Genomic DNA, 23,860 nt, shown 5'->3' with positions numbered 1-23,860 from the left:
TTGTCTCGAGTTTAGCAGGCATCGGGGCGGGCATCGCAGACCCGTTCTCGAAACAAGCGGGCAGCGCGCGCGGCGCTTTAGCGGCGAAGTGTTGTGTTCGGGGTTGTGTTGTCGAGATATTTGTTTTTATTCGCAAACGAAATGTCTGAACAACGGCGACAATTTTATTTCGATTCAAATTTATTCCTAACGCTCGATTTATTGTGGGCAAAAGAAGGAGTGCGCTGCCCGCTCGTTGCCCGCTCCCGCGCCGCGGTTTTCGAGAACCGGTCTATTTGATTTTACGCATAAGATCCTGCCACTCCCGCGCCGCTACCGCCGCCGCCCCGCTGCCCGCTGAATTCGAGGCTGAGGCCTAATAGACAGGCGCACGCGGCGATTGTCCGCCGTGAAGCGCAGGCTTGCCTCTGAAGTCTGGAGCAAACACCTGCTCAAGTTATAGTATAGACTTAGCTTAGCTTTTGATTTGCAACATATTTAGTCTGTTATCTGACCGTTGTCTATCGTCCAGGTGGCGGTGCTACGCAAGACGCGGCACTGCAACATCCTACTATTCATGGGCTGCGTGTCGAAGCCGTCTCTGGCGATCGTCACGCAGTGGTGCGAGGGCTCGTCGCTGTACCAGCACCTGCACGTGTTGGAGACGCCGCTGCTGATGCTGTACCTCCTCGACGTGGCGCGCCAGACCGCGCAGGGCATGGACTACCTGCACGCCAAGAACATCATCCACAGGTGACGTGTGGGACATGATGCTCAACCACAATAAGGAAGCTAAGGTGTTAGTGCTTCCTTCCGAGCGGGTGTTATGCTTGAGGACCAAGGTCCAATGAGGGCGATTGACAGGACCTTACTCTACAGTGTGCAGTGGCGCCATCTTGATGAGTGCAATTGCGATAGTCCTCCTACCACTTTAGCGCTCACAAGTTGGTGCCACGATGTATCTTCGCTACTAGCAAGTGACAGGACCTTACTCTACAGTAGCGCTAACTGGTGAGCGCTAAAACGATAGCCCTCATTTACACCATCTTGGTTTGTAGAAAACTCCGTCACCGCGATGCAGGTTTGTATGAGCGGCGGAGTGTGCCATAGTAAAGTAGTGACAGCGCCATCTGTTGGTACACAGTTTGTAATGGCGTATCGTCGATGTCGCCACAGACGCTCACAGCCGGGTGCAGGTGATGCAGGTGCGAGCCTCGTCGCTGTATCAGCACCTGCAGTACCTGCACGNAATTTTACTGTCTTTCAATTTAAATCATAATAATTGTCATTTTTATGAATAAAGATATGAAGAAAAATTGGGTCCATTTTTTTATATCATTTTTTCGAAAACTTATCGATACATCTATGTGAACCGTACGAAACATACTCAGCACTAGTCACATTCGTTTGACAGCCGTCATTCTAATCAAGCTATATTGGATAGACTATAACTGAAGAATAAACTTGTCACTTTGACATATTTCCCATACTGAAACTGTCAATGTGCCAAACTTATTCTTCAGTTAAAAGTTATTCGACAATTGAAAAATCAGCCCTAAAGCAAATAAATAATGATTCTGTTTCTGTTCTTTAGCCATGCGTTATTTTATGTATAATAGTATTATACCACTCTGGTGTAATTAATGTAAAAAAAAATATTTTTACTCACTTTATACTGGTGCATCGCAGTGTTGCGCACGCGTCGATCGCATCCCGCATTCTTGCATGGTTTAAAGTTAAAGTTATTCACTTTTGTTTAACGATACTTTAGCCCCTTTCCACCTCAGGGAATCAGTTGCTAAAGCTGGGGCTGCAGCGGAGTCGGCTGAGTTAGCCAAACGACGCAAATATGAGTCACTATCTAATGATTACATATTTGCGCCCTTTGGTGTCGAGACCTTCGGACCTTGGGGATCGAATGCTAAATTACTGTTTTGGACCATTTCCCCTAAATTAATTAACATTTCGGAAAATCTAAATGCTGGCTCTTTCCTTGCACAAAGGTTTAGTATTGCCATTCAGCGAGGAAATGCAGCCACCATCCTCGCCTCTTTGCCTCACGGACACTTTTTTATTTTTGAGTAAAATAAGTTTGTCGGCTCGTCAGGGATTCGAACCTCAGATATTGTGGGCGAAATAGGGTATCGTGCAATGAGAACAAGACTTGTGTTCAAACACTTTTAATAATCGTCAGAGTTCAAAATCAGCACTTAGTTCTTAGTACTACAATCTAGACTTCGTCGAGCGATAAAATAGGCACTAGGTGAAACGTGGGACAGTTTCGTGACGATGTCTTCTCTAGTCGGCGTTCGGAGCGAAAGTGAGTTCGATCCATCCCGCCGTGACCGTTACGACTCTGCCGAAGCGCGCCAAAGCGGTGTTGCGCCGATTCGCCGCTAGATGGCGCACTTGCGTTTCACTTTAGTGTCCGTACTCATGACCGTCTGCGACAAGTTTATATTTTTATTTTGTTTAGAGTTAACTTTTGTTTTGTATCAGACGCCAGGCGGCGGAGCGGAATGGGCAGGGCGGGACGCGGAACTGGCGCGGCCATTGACTGCGGGAGAGGAGGAGCTTCAGCTGCAGCTGGCTCTAGCGATGTCGCGCGAGGAGGCGGAGCGCGACGAGCGCCGCCGCCGCTCCGACGACGTGAGGCTTCAGCTCGCGCTCAGCCAGTCGCAGCACGACTTCCAGTGAGTGCTCGAGCACCGATGTAGGGTCAGTCCAGACGCCGGCGAGGAGGAGCTTCAGCTGCAGCTGGCTCTAGCGATGTCGCGCTCCGACGACGTGAGGCTTCAGCTCGCGCTCAGCCAGTCGCAGCACGACTTCCAGTGAGTGCTCGAGCACCGATGTAGGGTCAGTCCAGACGCCGGCGAGGAGGAGCTTCAGCTGCAGCTGGCTCTAGCGATGTCGCGCGAGGAGGCCGAGCGCGACGAGCGCCGCCGCCGCTCCGACGACGTGAGGCTTCAGCTCGCGCTCAGCCAGTCGCAGCACGACTTCCAGTGAGTGCTCGAGCACCGATGTAGGGTCAGTGAGTTTGTGACGCGTGGCGTGGGTCATGGACGACCGCGCGGACGATGGCCTCCACTGTCATTTGCACGACATCGCCCCAACATCAACCCGATCCCTGGGCGAGCGTATCTTCCCTTGTGACCTCTTGCTGACTGAAGCAGAGGACACCAAAACCACTCAGCCTGCTTACCCGGTGGGCTAGTAACACGCTGAGGGTGAGACAGTGATGTCTAAGTCGAACTGTAGGTCCGACGATCCAACTACAGATTGAGGTCTAGTAGCCAGTCGATAATATGGCCGGGCCAAGAGCGCCAGCTCGATGCCCAAATTGACCAATACGTCGATGAACAAAGATAGATAGATCACACATACAGTACAATAACGTCATTTATGCAAATTGCGAAATTTTCATCATTTTAAAATTCAACATTCTATTGCAACGTACAGTTCTCCTTGACTAAACAAATAAAATGGTAATAATTTAACTACGACTTTGAACTTAATTTTAAAGTAAAACCAAATATCTTACAATTATATTATTATAAAAAAATGTATTATGATAAGTGACGTTATTGTACCATAAGTGCGAGATATTCCAGTGAGTCCCGTGACAAGTCACTCGTGCGAGCAAGTCCAAAAGCTTCATAAGTTTACCTCACCCTTCCTAACTCCTCCTCCCCCATAGATTAGAAGAGTACTTCCGTTCGATGTATGCGCGCGCGCCGGCTTCCATTCCCAGTGGTGCGTGGTGGCGCTGGCTGCCGTGCGCCGCGTGCCTGCCCTTACAGTTAGTGCCGGTTCGGTGCCCGATGTTGACATAACGTTGATAACATTGTACACACGGCCACACTGTTTACTATCCATTTCCGTTTTTGCTCTCGCTCTCATCAAATGGCGATTCTTTGCGATAGAACGAGACGACATGACAGGCAATGTTTAGTTAACACTGTTGCCGATGGTACATTGATAGTTGTTGGATGTTTGCCTTTTGTGAGAGGACAAAATATGTAGCAATTACGATTACCATTTCAGTGTTCTAAATATGCTGTTTCACATATTTTTCCTCTCATCAAAAAGAACATCCGATTTATAGTATGTTTGAGTAAAACACATTAATTTCATTATCTAGATACATTTCAAAAATTTGTTTATTTGAGTTTTGTAGAAATAAACTGTAATATCATTAGTTAGACTAAAATCATTCTGTTAATAAGATAGGTACATTGCAACAATACAATGTCTATTTGATTGTTGGAATAAACTGTAGTTTAATTAATTCAAGTATGTTGTGTATCGGTACAAAATTAGAATTGACAGTTACGTACCTGAAGTTTTGTCAAAAAGACAATATAGATTATCAGTGTTTCGTTTCAGCCGAATGACGTCCACTGCTGGACAAAGGTCTCCCCTAAGGATTTATACAACGATCGGTCCTGCGCTGCCCGCATCCAGGCTCTTCCCGCGACTTTCACCTCCTCAGTGTGCTTACCATGAGTTTACGTTAGGTGTACTCGCTAGCGAGTACGTCAAAGAAATCTATGAAGATATTTTTTCTTGAAAGTAGCCGCTAGGGGCGCTGCACATTATACCATACATTTTAATGTAATTTTTTTACCTTGCGTAAACTCATGTAAGCACACAGTAGGCAGTGTGGTGTCTTAAATAAAACACTGGTATATGTTCACTGTGTAAGCTAGTGCAAGCACTGACGTCCGTCCCGTGTGGCGGCCCGACTACAACTGACCCCCCACCGCGCCGTACTAGTCAGTGTTGCCATAGCGCACACACTTTATTTGTGTAGTATTACACCACAGGCAGGCCTCTCGACGATCTGGTGAAGAAGAATAACAATAACAGTGCTATTGAAAAATCTGCTAAAAGTACAGTAGAATCGCGATTATCCGGACCTCGATTATCCGGACCTCGATTATCCGGATATCCGATTATCCGGACCCATTCTTCACAGTTTCTAATTACCGATTCAGGGTCTGGACCCATAAAAACCGAAGGCGCCGCCACCGTAACATGGTACGGACGTCTTCTTAGTTCATTGTTAAAAGAAATGGATGACCAATGGTCTAAAATTTAGATTTTTAGACTCTAAAATGATGTATTGAAAACCCTTTCTATTGTAAAAAGTTAATTATTGTTTGATTTTACTTTGAAATCGATTATCCGGAACACCCCTGGTTTTAATTGATCCGGATAATCGGGAATACTGTATAGTCTTTAATTTTATCTTCCTTCATCCAGGACGCCAGACTCCACGTCGGGCAGCAGCAGCAACCACAAGAAGCCGGAGCCGCAGCAGTCGCACCTGTTAGATTTGCTCGACGTGAACTTGGGATCGCCCGCGACCGCGCCTGCGCCGCTCCCGCTGGCCGACCCTTGGGAGCTGCCGCCGCCGCAGAAACAGGTGCGTGTTGTTCACTAATAGGGTATTTATAGGGTATTTGCCATCACTAATCAATCAATTGACGTACTTTTTAAAATTGTCAAGTCTCCGTGGTTGAGGATTCCGGGTGAAGCTCGCTTACACCTTCGGCCTGATCATCACTTACCATCAGGTGTGATACAGGCCAAGAGCTTCCTCGTTGTGGATAATAAAAATAAAAAAAAAACAAGACTTCCTTAGATTTTGTATGGTAATTCAAGCCTGTGATGTCACTATTTTGTGAACTCAAACTACTCTTTTAAATTACAATGCAACCAAAAATCTTAATTTATAGGTAATTTAAAATTAATTTTATTAAGTTTTAAAACCAGAATGAAGTATCTTTTTAAAAAGATTTTGCCAATAAAAAGTAATGACGTCGTCATGATCAAGGACTCAATTGACGGACTAAATGAAGACTAAAAATCTAAATTGCCTCATGATTAAAATCATTAGTACCTGAAGGTGTTAAAAACCTAATTATTATCAAAATGATGAAATTACATCGGATGCTATAAATTATGTAATTTCGGAGTTTATTTAATTTATCATTTTTATTTTTGTTAGTCCATGCATCTGGATCTCGGAATATTTTCCGAGTCAATGGTAAGAATGTGTTATAGTAGTAAATGCTAAAGAGATATTTTTTGTGACATTTTTACGCTAGTCTAAAATATTTGTATGGTGTTACGCTATATTTGATTTATTTCTTGTATCACAATTGTGTGTTGTGTGTGTAACAACACTACTGATTATTATTAAACTAGCAATGTCCGCGACTACGTACGCGTGAAAATCATTTTTGCTCTGCACATATTACTCGTAGCGTGATGGTATATAGCCTATAGCCTTTCTCGATAAATGGGCTATCTAACACTGAAAGAATTTTTCAAATCGGACCGGTAGTTCCTGAGATTAGCGCGTTCAAGTAAACAAACAAACAAACTCTTCAGCTTTATAATATTAGTATAGATAGTTAATTTGAAGCAGGTTTAAACAGCTACTGTATAGTTTCGTATGGTGTTGTTCCGCAGGAGACGTCATCGGACGCGTGGTCAGCCGTGGGTAGCCCCGTGCGGGACCCGTGGGCCACGGGACCCGCCGGACCCACGCCGGCTGACCCGTGGGCACCTTTGGCACAGGTATGGCCTCTTACTTTTGCCACGGTGTTTTGAATAGACTTAACATTATTGCATTCTATTTATTATTTCAATTTTATTTCCTTGGCTTAAGATATGAAACCAATTAACTTTTGTCAATGTTAGCCTTATGGAAACTGGCGTCGAATTGGTTATTGATTTAATTTATTTATTTTATTTTAATTACACAGGTTTTATACCATTTTGTATTATATTTTTCTATGTTAATTATTTCGACTTCTCGCTTTGGGTGAGAAGAGTGAATAGATTAAAAAATCTCTTCACTCGAGCATTAGATGATATCAGAGGCTGTATTTGAGAAATTTTCTTATAAGCTTATGTTTTTATGAGGCAACTAATAACTTGTCCTAATCCGATTACCCCCCCCTTCAAGAGAGCATATATTTGCTTATGTTAGAAGTGGGTTTACTACAATGGCCCAGCGGTCGACGGAGATCCAAATAGCGTCTCTTAAACGATTAGTCTATAAATGTGTGCGTGTACAGTAGGCAGCACATCGAATTGAGTTTTGGTAGAATTTTGTCCAATTAACCCAAGCTACCCATTACCCATTATCCTTATCGCTCGCGCGTAATTATATTGCTGTCGCGACTGTGCGACGCGCGCCCGCAGTGAGTGTGCGAGCGCGACAGCAACATAATTACGCGCGAGCGATAAGGATGGGTAGCTTGGGGTCGTTGGACAAAATTCTACGTGCTCGCCGACCAGACTATATGTCCTACAAATAGAGTGCGTTATTGCAGAGCAAGTCGCCGGTGTCGGTGTCGTCGCCGTCGTCGGGCTCGCTGGAGCAGTTCGACGCGCTGTCGCAGCGGCCCGCGCCCGCGGACCCCTTCGAGCTCACAGCGCTCAGTAAGACAACACTATTATTATTTATTTTTTTAGCGTTAAGGTGATGCCTTGCGAATATTGGGCGTTTTAAAGAAGCGCAGAATTAGTTTTAATCGTACTTTTCTTATTACTTATGTTCTTATTTTGAAATATGTCATAGTTAACTAATAAATCTAGTGTCTGGTCGAAGCCGAAACATGAATGGAAACAATTTTCTCGATAGAAAAAAAATCCAAAGATGACCCTTCTATTACTCGGTTTTTCGTTTTATAAGCAGATAGGCTAATATTTCAATACCAAATTTTGTATATTGGTAAGGTAATAACATATTCTAAGTACTGGTCGAGTTATTTTCTTTAAATAGTGTTTGGTTTTTCAATAAATACATGATTTCCGATTTTTGTCGCTTACGTTATTTTATTCCGCGCCGCGCGCGCTATTGCTGTCCCTTTCCTCGCACTGAGAAATCAAATTTCTATCCCTCTGTGTGCGAGGCATTCAGTCGGCCGAAAACTTTTACGAGGTAGCGCCTTAAGAGCCGCATCTGATCTGATCAAAACCGAGGGAGAGAATTTACTGGAATACCCCTCCTCATGAACACAAACAAAAAAGCAAGACAAAACATCTGATTATGACCTAAGTCGATTGCAGATATAAAAAGGGGGAAAAAAAAAGAGCCGCATCTCAAACTAATTTAAAAATTATTAATAACTTGAAAGGTCGTGGGTTCAATTCCCGCCTTAGGGAGCTCGATTTTTTCAAGTTATTTATAATTTTCAAAACACTATTATTCCCCTTGAGCTATTCAATCGCTGACATAGCCCGACGGATGAGCAAGCTGAAGTGGTGATGGGCAGGGCTAATAGTTCGCAGAACTGACAGCCAATGGGGCAGCAAGGTTCTGGAGTGGAGGCCACGTATAAAGTGGAAGACGACCTCGTAAAGGTAGCAGGGAAGCGCTGGATGCAGGCTGCTACCAACCGGATGATTCAAAGTCATTGGGGGAGGCCTATGTTCAGCAGTCAGGATGTCTTGTGGCTGAAATGATGATAATGAAGCTGTTTTGAATTAGTACTGAAATCAAACTAGCCATAAAAATAACTTGCGATCTAACGTTAATTAACGTAACGTGAATGTTCTAATTTGTATAAAATCAGTCATATAGAAAGCGGACGCCTCTCGGCGCGATATGCGTCCATTGCTTCGCGCTGGATTGCTATCGGATCGCTTTCCCGCCCTGCCTCTATGTGCGCTGACTTTGACTTTGCCGCCAGTCATTATAAACACTTTTCCATCCCCAGCCGAGCACCTAAACAGCAAGCCAGTCTCGCCAGCCAGCACGGGTGCGGTGAAGAAGTCTCCGTCCGCCTTCCTGGGCGAGAACTCGGCGCTCGTGAACCTCGAGCGCCTGCTGCAGCCCGCCGCCGCCGAGCCGCCCGCGCCCAACCCCTTCGGCGAGGCGCGCCACATGTTCGCCAGCCCGCAGCCCGTGAGTACACTGCGGAAGAATTAGCTATTGATAATATTCATATAGTTGTTGGAATTCACGAAGGCGAGTGAGCTTTACATTGTTAGTTTTTCAAAAGTTTTGATAGACATTACACTATCGTTATGTGCATGTATACGTACGTACACACAAGTAAAGCTCATTCACCTTCGTGAGTTGCAAGAACTATACTAATATTTATACCTTAGCTACGCTACACGTTTCGGCGCTTCGACAAAGTACCAAAGTTAGCCGAGAAGTCACGAGACTTCGAGTTTAAAGTTAAATAAGAACACTGCATTTAATTTTGCTGCAATACCGGTAATAGTCGGAAATCGGGCAAGGCAAGGTTACTCGAAACGAAATGAAGTGCGTGGCCACACTAAGGCTGGGTTGCACCATCTTACTTTAACTTTGACAAACGTCAAAAATCTGTCAAACTCCATATAAAAAACATCGGTTATCGTTATAGTTACGGTCAAAGTTAGGTGGTGCAACTCAGCCTGAGATGGCCGACTTCGTGAGTGGTGTAGCTGAGGTATTATACTTTCAATCTCCGCGAATGAAGATACAATCGAAATTAATTGTTACGCGGCTGTCTTATGTGACCGCTTAAGGCTTGGTATTTCTTCTAAAGTAGGTATTTAAGTAATTGACAATGAAAGCGTATCTTCTAGCAACTCTTCGGTTTCTGATGCAGAAGTGCACATTCTTCCACAAGAGAACAAGTTTCTCAGACCAGTGATTAGCCATCTAACTCAGAACCATCACAGCGGAGGTTTTTAGGTCGCTACTTTGACTGCGGAAGAAAGCGAAATAAAGTTCTGGAAATACTTGTAATTCGTGCAACAAATTTATTTGTCCTTATCATTCCATGATGGCCTGTATCTCTTTTTCAAAATATAATTAACTAGCGGCCGCCCGCGACTTCGTACGCGTGAATCCTGTTTTTCCCGCTAATTCCCGTGGGAATTTCGGGAATTCCTTTCTTAGTGCACCTCTACGGTACCTAAGCTACGTCCCTTTCAAATTTCAAGTGCCTACGTTTAGCCGTTTAGGCTGTGCGTTGATCTGTCAGTCAGTCAGTCAGTTTCTCCTTTTATATATTATAACAACTGTGACTCCATGTTGTCCAACCAAAACCCGTCATCTTTTTTTATTATTTCGGTTTTTATTTTGTTTTGACCATACCACACAGCTAATAAGCATTTCTCTTTTTTACAAACATGTAATTGGCCTTGGATTTGAAAATACCAGTCTGATTTTTTATTTACATAAATATTGCCTGTTTTTTTATCTTTCTTCCAGAAATGCATTTTATTATTATTTATTGCATCGTCTATTCCAGTTTTAAATGCTGCCACGGGACATTTTATTTCTATAATCATGTCATCTGTAACTCCATCTGGTGTGGCCCCTAAAAATTGATGCTGATCATCAATGAATAGTCCACATGGTTGAATATCAATATTTTGGAGTTTTGAAAGTTGGTCCAGAGCAACACTTTCATATTTTTTCCCGTGATGTATAGAGGAAACATGATCGATGTTTGGTTTATATAGCATATTTTTAACAATATTATTGCATGGACTGGTTTTTTTTCTTTTAACNCATTCATATGGTTTTCATGATAATTGCAATAAAAATATTTGCAAAGATCTAACCCAAACACCTGATATTAAAAAACATTTCAACACTCAACTATTTCAGCAAATTTCATATTTAACTAGAAATTGTGCATCGCAAGCAAGAAGTTTAATCGAAAACGTTGACAGTAATATCGTAGAACGATTTAACGGAGTGATAGCAAAATTTGTCGGAGGTAAGAGGGTAAATTATGCCCTTAAACGTGCATATCAAGCCAGATGTGCTGGTGCGGTTGTATCATTTAATACAGGGCGAATTCTCACTGCAGTCCATAAGACCATTCATAGTGAGAGTCCTCATTCACGAATAAAAAAATTTGAAATGGATGTAGAGAGAAAGAGAGCATACAACCAAAGTCTTCAGCGTAAGAAAAACAGAAAATTGTTTCCCAAGAAGATAAACTTTGAATACGGGGAAAACGCCAGTAAACCAGACATGGCCGCAGAAACGTACGAGCTTGCAAAAACAATATTTCTGGACAGTTTGAAAAAGACGGAATCTGAACGTCATGAGATAGAGCAAAGAACCATTCTACAGAGTGAAAGTGGGGAATGGTTAGAGCTGCGAAGAAATCTTTTGACGGCCTCTAACTTTGGAAAGATAGTTAAAAGAAAAAAAACCAGTCCATGCAATAATATTGTTAAAAATATGCTATATAAACCAAACATCGATCATGTTTCCTCTATACATNAATAAGACGAAATATAAAAATTTCATCCGTTAAAAGCCCTCAAGTTATTTATGAACTTTAGTTTAGTAAAAGATTCAGAATCTCAAATCGCTTATTTTAAAAATAAAACCATTATTAGAAAACGAATAGAGGTAACTTTGGGAATTTATTCTATCGAGTCAACTTCATCAAATCGTGTTTCCATCCGTTAATAGCCCTAGAAAATATCCTCAACTATGCCTAAAAAAAATCTTAGCCTTTTATTTTACTGTTTAGTACCTCAAAAATGAAAAATGAAAACCTCATTTTCGCCATTTTCTCTGTTACCCGGCCTTAAACTACATGGCCTGGTGAACCTCGTACCGCCTAATAGTCATTCCACATGATGTAATTGCAATACGGTGTACACCGTAACCATTTTGCTGCATCAGTAAGCACATAATTATTATCTACTTGCCTAAGCGTTGGCGCGACACTACAGCGCACCTTGTGGTATACAATGCATGTCTGTATGTATTAATACGCTGCGGTGGTACCAATATACCCAAGCTGTAGTCCGTGGATGAATGCGTGATAAATTATCACACTGACAAAATTTAGCGGGGAGTTGCGCCTAATGATGATGAATTTTCTTAGTGTGTGCGTGCGCGCCGCATACGTATTGGCGCGCGCTCACATACAAACCGCGCTCGAAGATGACCTACTCGTTTGTATTTACTCTGATATCACGGCGCACATCCTAGCCTAAGAGTAGGCGCACACCGTTGATTTTTAGTTGGCCGATAGTTGTGCCCGATTTTAAATTGTATGAAGAATCGGCCAAATCGAATCGGCGTAGTGTGCGCACTCCCATACATGCCCATACTGATCAACTGCCCGAATAAACTATCGGCCGACGAACAATCAACGGTGTGCGCCTACTCTTAATCTAAATGTCGGCCGTTTGGTGTAGTGGTTCGAAACGGACTACTATTCCGGAGGTAGCGGGTTCGATTCCCGCACAGTACAAACATTTGTGTGCATGAACATATTTGTATGTATTGGACTGGGTGTTTTCTATGTATAATAAGTATGTATTTACAAAAAAAAAGTATTTAAGTGTGTTTATATCCGTTGTCTAGTACCCATAGTACAAGCTCTGCTTAGTTTGGGACTAGAAGCGCAATGTAAAATGTCTAAGGATATTTATTATTTATTTATTTTTATTTATACGTGTGTGTCCCGCAGCCGCGGCTGACGATCAACGAGCTGAAGCAGCAGCAGCTGGGCATGACGGGCGTGTTCCCCGCGCCCGCCGCACCAGCCGCGCCCGCGCCCACGCTGCACCAGGCCGCGCTCTCGCAGCCGCCGCTGCAGCAGGTGAGAGCCAATGTCTGAGGGCTTAGTGCGAGTTTACATCTAACGTCGTTACTAGCAGAGTAAATACAAATGAGTAGGTTATCTTCATAGAAACGCACCGAGCGCGGTTTGTATGTGAGCGCGCCAATATACGTATGCGGCGCGCACGCACACATTGAAAAAATTCGGTGCAACACCTGCACCCCGCTAATCCCCGCTAAATTTTGTCAGTGTGTGCGTGCGCGCCGCATACGTATTGGCGAGCTCACATACAAACCGCGCTNATGTGAGCGCGCCAATATACGTATGCGGCGCGCACGCACACATTGAAAAAATTCGGTGCAACACCTGCACCCCGCTAATCCCCGCTAAATTTTGTCAGTGTGTGCGTGCGCGCCGCATACGTATTGGCGAGCTCACATACAAACCGCGCTCGGTGCGTTTCTATGAAGATAACCTACTCATTTGTATTTACTCTGTTACTAGCGAGCGCGTTAAAAAAATATATGAAGATTTTAGTTCTTGAAAGTTTTCGCTAGGGACGCTGTACAATCCGTCATACATTATTTAATGTCACTTTTTACTGAGTCGACGTCGAATGCGTTTGACGTAAACACACTATTACGCCCCCTGATACCCGTTCAATATTTATCTTTTTATTCTGAGGGCCTCTGTTAAAAGGTGCGTGGACGCCCGGCGCGTGCGCCTGCCTATTAACGCGAGTGTGAAAACACGTCACACGCGTCACGCGCTGCTCATACTAAATATTGCTCATTCGATAAAGACCCGCGTGCCCTAAAGTCTTATTCACATTAGTCGAATTATTTAGTCGAGAAACGAGTAATTTAATAGCTAAACGTGTCTGATCACCAACATTTTTGTTTGCATTATGCAATTTTATTGTAGTGTTGTTATCTGTCTATTGGAATGGGAAAGCAATCTATTTGTCACACTTTTTCGAATACACTGATGAATGGATTTTGACATTGCTATTTGTTTATAATGAGTAGGACTGAAATAAAACATACTAATTTGTCTCAACAGTTTATTAGCGCGAATTTATTATATTCGCCCACCGATATACAAACTAACCTAACTTAGTACATACCTTAATGATATAAGTAGACAAATAAATAAAGTTGGGAGGAAATATTTTAATATTAAATTACACAAAGTATTAGACAATTGATACATATTATTGATTTTTTTACAATGTATTTTGAACAATACATTACACTAAATATAATTACATACAATTAACATCAAGCAAATCCGAAACTTTAAAATGTAGTGCCTCGAATTCAACAATGGACGTCACTCAGTCATTTGACGCCAAATCTCAAGAGCATCCAATTTCAGTGAATCGGTTTGATCCAATAGTGGGTAGCCAATGTCCTTGATGACAACAGTTGGTACTTATTGTTCATCTTTGTTTGGGTTGTGACAACTCAGCTTACAATTGAGATTGCCTTTTTGTCAGATCTTAAGAGCAGCCAGAGGTGTCTGATATAAAAAGTCCATAACAGTCCGAGTCATCTGTATAATCCATACCAACCATGAACGGTGTGTATTCTTGCATCTATTAATTGTGTCCATTTTGGAAAGCTGCAGCTTGTACTGCAATGTCGGTCTGGAAATACTTGATGGATTAAACGTTAGCTTCTGATTCTGCGGACGTCGTAAATATGATAGATGTACTGATGTTGTGGCTGGGTTTCATTGGAGCTTGGTACACCACTGTCCATTGAGTAGTAGAATCAACAGTGTGACCATATGGACTGCTTAGATAGGCAGCTCGTCCCAAGGATTTGTCTTTTGTTTTACTAACAGCGGTCAGTGACTGTCGTCTTCAATATTACATTAAAGTAAACATATTGTGTTACTTTGTGACTTCAGCGAAGATTGGGCGCCATGCAAGCTTGGCTTGATGTAGATAGGATAGCGCCATCCTGGTGCAGACTGCATACCATGTGACTTGTATACCCGTGCACTGAGATAACTTGCCGTTTAGCTTTGGTGTACCGATGACCCGATTTTTGCTGGTATATCTATAGTTGAAACATCGATACTGTGGTAAATGAATTAAGAATACAAAATACTTTTAACAGAGTCAACATTATGTTATTGTTAAAGTTTTAATGATAATAATTGACTATATGACACACAGACCTTAATAGTTCCATACTGTTCTATTGTTATATCACGCGCAATTAACAGTGTCAATTACCTATAGCATGTAGGCAAATATGTAACTAACAATCGTTATACAGATAAAACAATAATATTTAATTTAATATGCTTTTAAAAAATCATAGAAACGAAGAACAGAACATTATTTCTTGTGACATAAGGCTGGTTTTTAACTAAATACATTTCTCATAAGTTGAACAGTAAAGTATTAATTTCCCACGAGTTGAACGATATAGTAATTTAAACTATTGTTAAATACATAATGCGTAGTATAATAATAAATAAATAGTATTAAGTTTATCCAGGACAAAAAAAGATATAGAAATTGTATGTAGAATATTAAAATACATAACAGCTTTATTTCATTACAGATTTTATTTCATTTCAATTACATTACAGATTTCTTTATTAAACAATAACATTTTTTGAAAAAGAGTGAAAAGATACATCTAAATCTAAAAATTAAACCTAAAGTGATTCTAAATATCAACATCAATGCGTCTATTTCTAACTAAGCTTATAATTTTTTCCATGTCATCACTCAAAACTCTATCCTTATCGCAGAATGTTACCTCAGAACGTACTACGTCATACATTTTCTCTATGGCGGGTGAAAATTTATTCGGTCTTCTGAAATCTAAGCCTTGCACAGCGAACATTAGTTCGATCGCTAATATTTTCTCAACATTGTTAATAATCCAATTAAATTTTCTACCGCTAATACTCCCCATAGACACGTGGTCTTCCTGCCCCAAGGATGTTGGTATGCTGTCGGCTGAAGAAGGAAAACAAAGCGATTTATTTTCCGACGTGATAGCGGCGGTAGTATATTGCCCTAACATCAATCCCGAATTGAGCCCCGAGGAGTTAATCAAAAACTTTGGTAAACCGTACTTTCCCTCCAAAAGCAAATAACATCTCCTGTCCGATATGTTCCCTATCTCTGACATAGCTACCGCGCAATAATCGAGCGCCATCGCGAGTGGTTGGCCGTGGAAGTTACCGCCACTTACGCTACTGCCGTCGTGAAGTATCAAAGGGTTGTCAGTTACCGAGTTGAATTCGACCTCCACCAACTCCTTTAAATGGTTCCACGCTGTTCTAGACGCCCCGTGCACTTGCGGGATGCACCGCAGCGAATACGGGTCCTGAACTCGACCGCAATTCGCGTGTGATTTTACATTCTCGGACCCTTCCAGAAAATGCCTAACCCTTTTGGCTACCAGAACATTAGTCTCGTAATTTCTTATTTTATGAATGGAATCGTTAAAAGGTTGCGCCGAGCCATGGTAGGCTTCTAAACTGGCAGTCGCGACGAGATCTGCCAGGTCCAGGAGATACCGCATCCTCTCCAGCCCGTATATAGCGTGAGATAAAATAAATTGGGTGCCGTTAATTAACGCCACACACTCCTTCGCCTTCAGAACTAATGGTTTTATGTTCCGCTCTTTAAATACTTTTTCAGTGGGAACAATTTTCCCGTCAACGTATAATTCTCCCAACCCTAAAAGGGGTAAGAAAAGATGCGATAGTGGGGCCAAGTCGCCCGACGCGCCCACGGAGCCCTGTTCCGGCACCACCGGAATCAAATCCTCATTAATCAAGAAAATAATTTTATCTATCAACTCCGTAGACACACCCGAGTAGCCTTGAGACAACGCATTGACCTTACATACCAGCATAGTCTTGCAAATATCCTTCGCCACAGGTTTCCCGACCCCCACGCAATGGCTCACGAGAAGATTGTACTGCAATTCTTGTATCTGCTCGTTAGAGATAGTCGTGTGACACAAATTCCCACAACCTGTGTTAATACCGTACACTATTTTTTTGGAACTAATTATATTCAATATTCGGTCGAATGACTTCAAAACTTGTTGTCTGGCTTCATCCGAAATCGCAATTTTAGGACTATTAACAACGTCAATGATTTCGTTAAAACTAAAATGGTCTATTCCTAATTTTTTCATACTTAATTTTGATAAAATACACATTTTAAAGATATTGTAAAAAGCAAGGAGCAATGTTTTATTATTTAATACTGATTCTTTTAGATTTGAAGTCTTTTGAATTAAGAAATAAAAATATTTAATAGCGCCGCCCCATTGTTTCAAAGTTATTACAAATAAAAAATATATCTGATACTACAGCCGCGATCAAGGATTAAAAAAATAAATTTTACCTTACTTGGTATAGAAATTATCTTTCTGTTAAATAAAATTTTGCAAAAGTAGCCGGAGGTTAAAATCACTATCGAGCGTCTGGTATGTACTGTGCGAACGTTCAAATAAATCAAATATTATACGTGAACACTTCTTCAGTCGCGATTAATATTGTAACTGTCAACAGGCCGCAGTTCCACGCGCAGTGTTTAGGCAAAGGATCGCGACGCCAATATATAAACCGGCTCGCGGCGATCACTGCGCGATGCAAATTGTGTCAGCAATCATACAGGCTGTTAAAAATACGATGACATTAATCCAGCTGGCCAATTTGCAAAACATTCGAGGAAGCCTGTGTTCACTGTGGACGGCCTGTTACTGAAATGATGATGATTATGTACTAAAGAATCCATTTGCATATGTACAACTTGTAGTTTAAAAGAAACGAATGGTAATACATTTTATCCTGTAGGTAGGCCCCATTTTATCGATTTTACGTAATAAGCCCATACGTTAGTCGTCTAAATCATCGATAAGATTTTATCACGGTACACATCATACCCCGTCAGGATTCTTTTTTAAACCACCTAAAATTTTGCTCTTTTGAACATCCTGTACTGTATAATATTTGGAATTGAGATAGGGTAATAAAGGTCAAAAAAGAAATTTATTAATAATTTATTTTTAAAATTTAATGTTTGCTTAAAAAGCTCCACATAAAATACACATAAAACATGTAGGACACTGCGCGGCACCGTAACTCGTATTATGTGTGTCGAGAATAGTCGACATTTCTTTGGGTTTGATGCAGTGTGCAGTCCGCAAAATGCATACTTTTCTATATTATTATAATATAAAGTCTGATTTTTATAGTGCGCATTTTGCGAAGTGCACACTCTGCATCCGACCCGTTTGCTTAAGAGCCATTTTACATTTTCGTGCGAGGCGCACACCGTTGATTTTTAGTTGGCCGATATTTGTGCCCTATTTTAATTTGTATGAAGAATCGGCCAAATCGAATCGGCGTAGTGTGCGCACTCCCATACCATACTGATCAACTGCCCGACTAAACTATCGGCCGACGAAAAATCAACGGTGTGCGCCTACTCTAAAACCAGCCAAAGACCTATGTTATGATGCTACTTTTTAGCTCAATAGATATTCTATTTATTGAATGTAAAGCATTTTACTTATTGAAAACTAATTTGATAAAATGTTTTATTGATGTTTTGCTTTAGCATTATTGAATAACAGTTTTATAAACAAGGCTAAGTATTAAGTCTCTCGTTCCCATCGCTGCCACTCCTGTGTAGCCAGGATCTAGCTTAACAGTGTTGTGTGTTTGAATAAAAACTACATATTATGATTTATTTTTATATTAGGAGAATGTTCGCGTGGGCGTGGGCGCAGCGGTGCGTGCTTTACAAAAGCGCGGCTGCGGCGAAGTGCACGTGGACGCGGCCGGCGCGCCCGACGCCGCCGCCGAGGCCGCTGAACTCGCCGCCTGGAGGTGAGGACTGACACTAATCCCTACTAAAGTCCGGTCGCCGAGCACGTAGAATTTCGTCCAATGACCCATCCTTATCGCTCGCAAACTCACTGCGGCCGCCCGTCGTACAATTGCGACAGCAATATAATTACTTGCGAACGATAAGGATGGGTAAGCTTGGGGTCTTTGGACGACTTACTTACATATTATAAATACGAAAGTAACTCCTGTCTATCTGTTACACTTTACGCCTAAACTGATTATTTATTTATTTATTTATTTATTTATTTATTTATTTGGTTCACCAATACATTGTTACACTAATACATTTTAGTTTATCAAATACAATTATTAGGACTAAGTGTACAACTATTAAATCTCTTATTTATGACGATATAAATAAGAGATTTAATAGTTTGAGTCCCAGGAAAAGTCATGGGAAAGTTTTTATCCCAGTTTTTTAAACAGAGACGCGTGCGATAAAGTTTTTCTATGACAGAAAAAAATTCTCGCAAAAGTATGTAATAGTGGACACTAAGTAAGTTACTTATAATAAGCCGTCTGACATATTCGTATTTAGTATTCTTGCAAATGAGGTCATTATACCCTAGTTACTCCCAGCTGCCCCTGTCGGTGGTTCTCCCACTGCAACTGGGGGCAAATGGGAATTAATTTACTTAAAGACATTTTTTAATTCCCAACTGCCCCCCGTCGGGCGGCTACAGCAGGGGCAACTGGAAATGATTAAATGCACGAGAAGTATTCCACCGCTTGACCAGAACACTCATTTAAATGAGTTTTATTTAAATTATATTATTTACTTACACTTGAAATTCTATTTTAAAATAATGTTACTTTTCCTAAATAAATCTCACTGGCAAATATTTAAATAGGTTTATAGTTTAAGTACATTGTTATTTAGTCAAGAATATGTATTATCTTTTTGGAAATAAAATATTTATTATTATTCCTTTATTTATATTATTGTCTTAATTTTAAATATATTTTTTACAATGTAAATTACAAAAGAAAAAGTTATAAAAATACATTATAAAAAAAACACTAAAAACTAGTTTATCCGCCGGCAGCGGAGCAGGGCCCAAGCTACCGGTGGTCAGGGTCACAGGCTGAGGAACCTCCGGACAATGCGTGCCGTGCTGAGGATCACCGCCTTTTGCATCTGACCCAGTCCAGCGAGAGCTTCTTTAGATGTTGGTCGAAGCTCTTCGCTATTAGCCCGTTTGCCGAGACAACTATCGGGACAATGATGATGATTATTATTATTATTAAATAAAACGTCTGCTGCAGGTTCCAAGAGTTCAAGTCGTGCGGCGACCGCGCGCCCGAGTGCAAGGTGTCGTTATACGGTAGCGAGGGCGCGGGTCTCTGGCGCGAGGGCTCCATTCGAGCGCGCGCGCAAAACTGGGCGCGCTACCTCGCAGACATGCCCGCCAACAACATGACGCCCGTCGACATCGCGCAGGTAATAATAAATAATAAATAAAATGTTTATTGCCAATAAATCTTAATACAAAATATTCTTATAACTAAAGCCTGGTCCGTGAGCACGTAGAATCCCGTCCAATGACCCCAAGCTACCCATCCCTCTCGCTCGCGCGTAATTATGTTGCTGTCGCGCTCGCACACTCACTGCGGGCGCCCGTCGCACAGTCGCGACAGCAATATAATTACGCGCGAGCGATAAGGATGGGTGATGATTTACCAGGTCTAAATCGACATTAAGTATTTTAATCCACCTTAAAAAATAAATATTTCATTTTTTCTTTTAGATAAAAACTACACTTATTTGAACGCTGTCAAAATAGCCAATAATAAATGTTATTTTATTAAAAAAATACAATAAATAGTTAATAGATAAAAAAAGGTCATGAAAAGATGAATAAACTTACGAGACTAGACTTTATTCTAAGTAGCGGTCGTGCTTGATCACTTTTTTCTTTTTTTTTAATAAATAAGCAATAATCTAGAAATTGCTATAAAGCATGATTGCTCTACCTTCCCAAGATCGTTTTTCATCATGTACTTACTTAATTGATCAATTAACTGTTACAATTAAGGGTTACATTTATTTCACCTTTTATCGATTCTTCGAAACAAACTAGAATGACCCAGCCAACCACCTTATCGTGCTGTGTTTTGGTCTATGTCCATTACTTTCGTCAATTTAGTCAAAGACCCTAACACTTGCTCACAGGCCGCCCTAGACGTGCTATGCCCGCTCGGCGTGCAAGTCCAAGCTCACGACAAGGACTGGATCACGGCACAGAACATGCAAGCCTTCATGGCCGTCGCGCGAGGCTCCTGCGAGCCGCCCATGTTCCTCGAGTGTATCTACAAGGGCGCCAAGGATAATCAGCCGCCCGTGCTTATTGTTGCCAAGGGAGTCACATTTGACAGGTGAGATGTGACACTAAATATGCAGTGGTCTGTAGCAGTGCAGACCAGATCGCGCGTAGAACATTCCTTCAGCAGACCTTCATGGCCGTCGCACGAGGCTCCTGCGAGCCGCCCATGTTCCTGGAATGTATCTACAAGGGCGCCAAGGACAGCCAGCCGCCGGTATTGATTGTTGCCAAGGGAGTCACATTTGACAGGTGACATGTGGTCTGTAGCAGTTCAGACCAGATCGTGCGTAGAATATGCAGGACTTCTTCGCGCGAGGATCCTGCGAGCCGCCCATGTTCCTCGAGTGTGTCTACAAGGGCGCAAAGGACAGCCAGCCGCCGGTATTGATAGTCGCCAAGGGAGTCACATTTGTCAGGTGAGATGTGGTCTGTAGCAGTTCAGACCAGATCGCGCGTAGAATATGCAGGACTTCATGACATTCGCGCGAGGCTCCTGCGAGCCGCCCATGTTCCTCGAGTGTGCCACCTCCGTAACAAAACAATAGAACCCTATGGAGTTAAGGCTTGTGTGATTCGCCTTGACGAATATTTCGTATCCAGGGTCCGATGATGGAGCTGTAAGGGGGCAGATTTATTTTTCACTATGTGACTGTCTTTATTTTGTACTTAATATATATTTTACATATTATACCTATTCGTGTTTCATTATGAATCGAAATATAAAAGACTTAATAAACTCTATTAAAAATTTAAATTAATTAATCAAGTTTGAATACCTCATTCTACCTTAAAATTAATAACTTAAATCAAGTCTTAATACGGTCACGGCTCAAGATTTTTTTGTCCATTTCAGCGTTCTTTTTACTCTTTTGACGTTGCGTTGACAGCTTTTACCTAAATTCGCGCGGAATATTTTTGTGAAATGGCTCTTAAAGCACTACTCTACAACGCAACAGCATCTGAACCAATAGTGGTGTGCATGAATCTTAGCGCTTATACTAAACTCGCGCGGGCGCGGTATGAGCAGTGTGGCGCGAATGCGTTCGACGGGCTTTCACACGCGCGGCAAGAGGCGGGCACACGCAGCGGTCGCCCGCCACTAAATTTAAGGTACTACGCAAGTTTTAGCGTAGGACCTTATGTGCAAGTTTTATTTACTAATGGTCACCATCAGGTCACCCACAAACAAGTTTGCGCTGACGATCTAAATCGTCATCGCAAACGTTTTATTTGCGCCATCCAGTCATTATTGCAATACCAGTTCTGGGGCTCTTGTTCGAATAAAAACACGTCACAAATCGTACTCTTATTTTTTTTTCAACTAGCTTTGTTCGCTGCTCTAAATTGCCACTGTGATTTGATCTCACAGAAATATGTTATCAGTGGTTTAACCACGAAACGTTACACATTTACCTTCTCATTTATAATATGAGTATTGATTAATATTATTTTGTTTATGACTTCATTTTTATGTTAACCTGTAGATGTCTGTAAGGCCACGTAGTCAATGATAAATCAATCACAAGTACATAACGACATTTCTTGTAGTACCTACTCTATAAATAGTTTCAAGTATAACATAATTGGTTTAGTTTCTTAATTTTCCTTAAGTTATTATTCAGAGATATCCAGTATATTTCCATTTGTGTGCAACAAAGCCAAAGTTAGACCACTATTAGGGTGAGGCCCCAATAGCCCGTTGCGCTGCGTCGCGTCATAAAAAATATATAAAAAAGGGACATTAACCAGCGCAACCAGTTTAACCACCAGCACTAGTAAAATACAGATCACTTCAGCATTAGTACTGCGTCGACATTGCTAAGTTTGCAAAGCGGGCGGTATTATCTCTAATGACGGATTTACACTGCGCGGAAATTAGCCGAGTCAAGTCAAAAAAACAGTGGAGTGGGGATGAAATTCATTCATTTTTCATCCCCACCCCACTGTTTTTTTGACTGTGTAAAATGTGCCTTAATTTTATTATTTTAATAAAAATAACTAAAAATATATACCTGATTACACATTTCTACTGGCTGTGCAGCAACATTTGAGGTAGGTAGGTAATTTTTAATACAAATTGAAATTACTTGCAAACATTATGTTTACATAATGATATGTTCATTTGTATACACAGTCTGTAGTCTGTACACACTTGTAATTTATTTCTTTACTAGCTTTCCGCCCGCGGCTTCGCCCGCGTGGAATTTTGTCTGTCACAGAAAAACTTTATCGCGCGCGTCCCTGTTTCAAAAACCGGGATAAAAACTGAGGAGTGTCTATTCAAAAGGGGATATTTACATTTTTATTATTTATTAAACTGAGTATGCAGTCTTGTTCTTAGTGCTGAATACTCACTTTCGTCACTTGAATCTTAATCAAAACGGGNCCTGTTCATCTCCGCGAGTTTACATCGAAAACAAAACACACACGATGGCCCACCTACAGGATACTATTCGACAAGGCCTCACATACGAGCGAACTTTGACTTACGCACGCGTATTCTTGTGTATGACGGAAGAAAATAAAGAAAATGGTACTAAATACTGTGCAGTATTTATCTGCCTAAATAATAATAAAAACACAGAATGTACATTTTTAAGTTGCCTCAAGACACTGAGAGGTAAATAAGTAGTTAATATTATTCATGATAATTCATGCTAAATCATGTATTTCCTCCGCCATTTTCCACAGTTTGGCACCTCACGTCACATCCATCATTTTACCGAAGTCAGCCCTATAGCTTCGGCGCAGTGCCGATCACTGACTTTTGTCAACAAAATGGTGCTTGACTCTTGAGACCAGCTAAATTACACCATATTGTTAATGACATTGAGCATATTTTTTTTTAAATACCTTCGCGAAGTAAAACTTCTGTACGTAGTACTTATTATTATTCTGTGGTTTTATTATCATTTAAAATCTTGAGATGTACAATACAAAAGAGGATATTTACAAAATAGTAGGCTCAACTAAAGGGGATATTTACAGTAAGTACAGAACAAAGGGGGATATTATAAAAGATCCGTGTCAAAAGAGGATATTATGATTTTTCTGAACTCTGTAACTTTAAATTAACAAGTCATATTTTTTGGCAAA

The 23,860-nt window shown here is 41.4% G+C and overlaps 1 protein-coding gene and 1 long non-coding RNA gene across 8 annotated transcripts in view; one reads left to right on the top strand and one right to left on the bottom strand.

Moving 5' to 3' along the window:
• lqf (epsin homolog lqf) overlaps nt 1–23,860 on the top strand; it is a 62,891-nt gene that overhangs the window by 30,909 nt on the left and 8,122 nt on the right. For 6 of the 7 annotated variants that reach the window (XM_028305630.1, XM_028305629.1, XM_028305625.1 and 3 more), the window contains 6 exons: nt 2,479–2,672; nt 5,245–5,407; nt 6,460–6,567; nt 7,329–7,437; nt 8,718–8,905; nt 12,447–12,578. In XM_028305630.1, the coding sequence (XP_028161431.1) occupies nt 2,479–2,672; nt 5,245–5,407; nt 6,460–6,567; nt 7,329–7,437; nt 8,718–8,905; nt 12,447–12,578 (894 nt within the window). The remainder of the gene's footprint in view (nt 1–2,478; nt 2,673–5,244; nt 5,408–6,459; nt 6,568–7,328; nt 7,438–8,717; nt 8,906–12,446; nt 12,579–23,860) is intronic. The other variant, XM_028305631.1, reaches the window with a different exon arrangement.
• On the bottom strand, nt 13,996–17,206 carry LOC114353578 (uncharacterized). Its single transcript, XR_003655942.1, has 2 exons — nt 16,930–17,206; nt 13,996–14,605 (listed from the first exon to the last, which is right to left on the bottom strand). It is a non-coding gene; the product is annotated as an uncharacterized LOC114353578 (long non-coding RNA).

The sequence above is a fragment of the Ostrinia furnacalis genome, unplaced genomic scaffold (genome assembly GCF_004193835.3).
Source record: "Ostrinia furnacalis isolate ACB-3 unplaced genomic scaffold, ASM419383v2 OfSCF1743, whole genome shotgun sequence".
Taxonomy (NCBI): Eukaryota; Metazoa; Arthropoda; class Insecta; order Lepidoptera; family Crambidae; genus Ostrinia; species Ostrinia furnacalis.
This window is presented reverse-complemented; position numbering and strand designations above follow the sequence as displayed.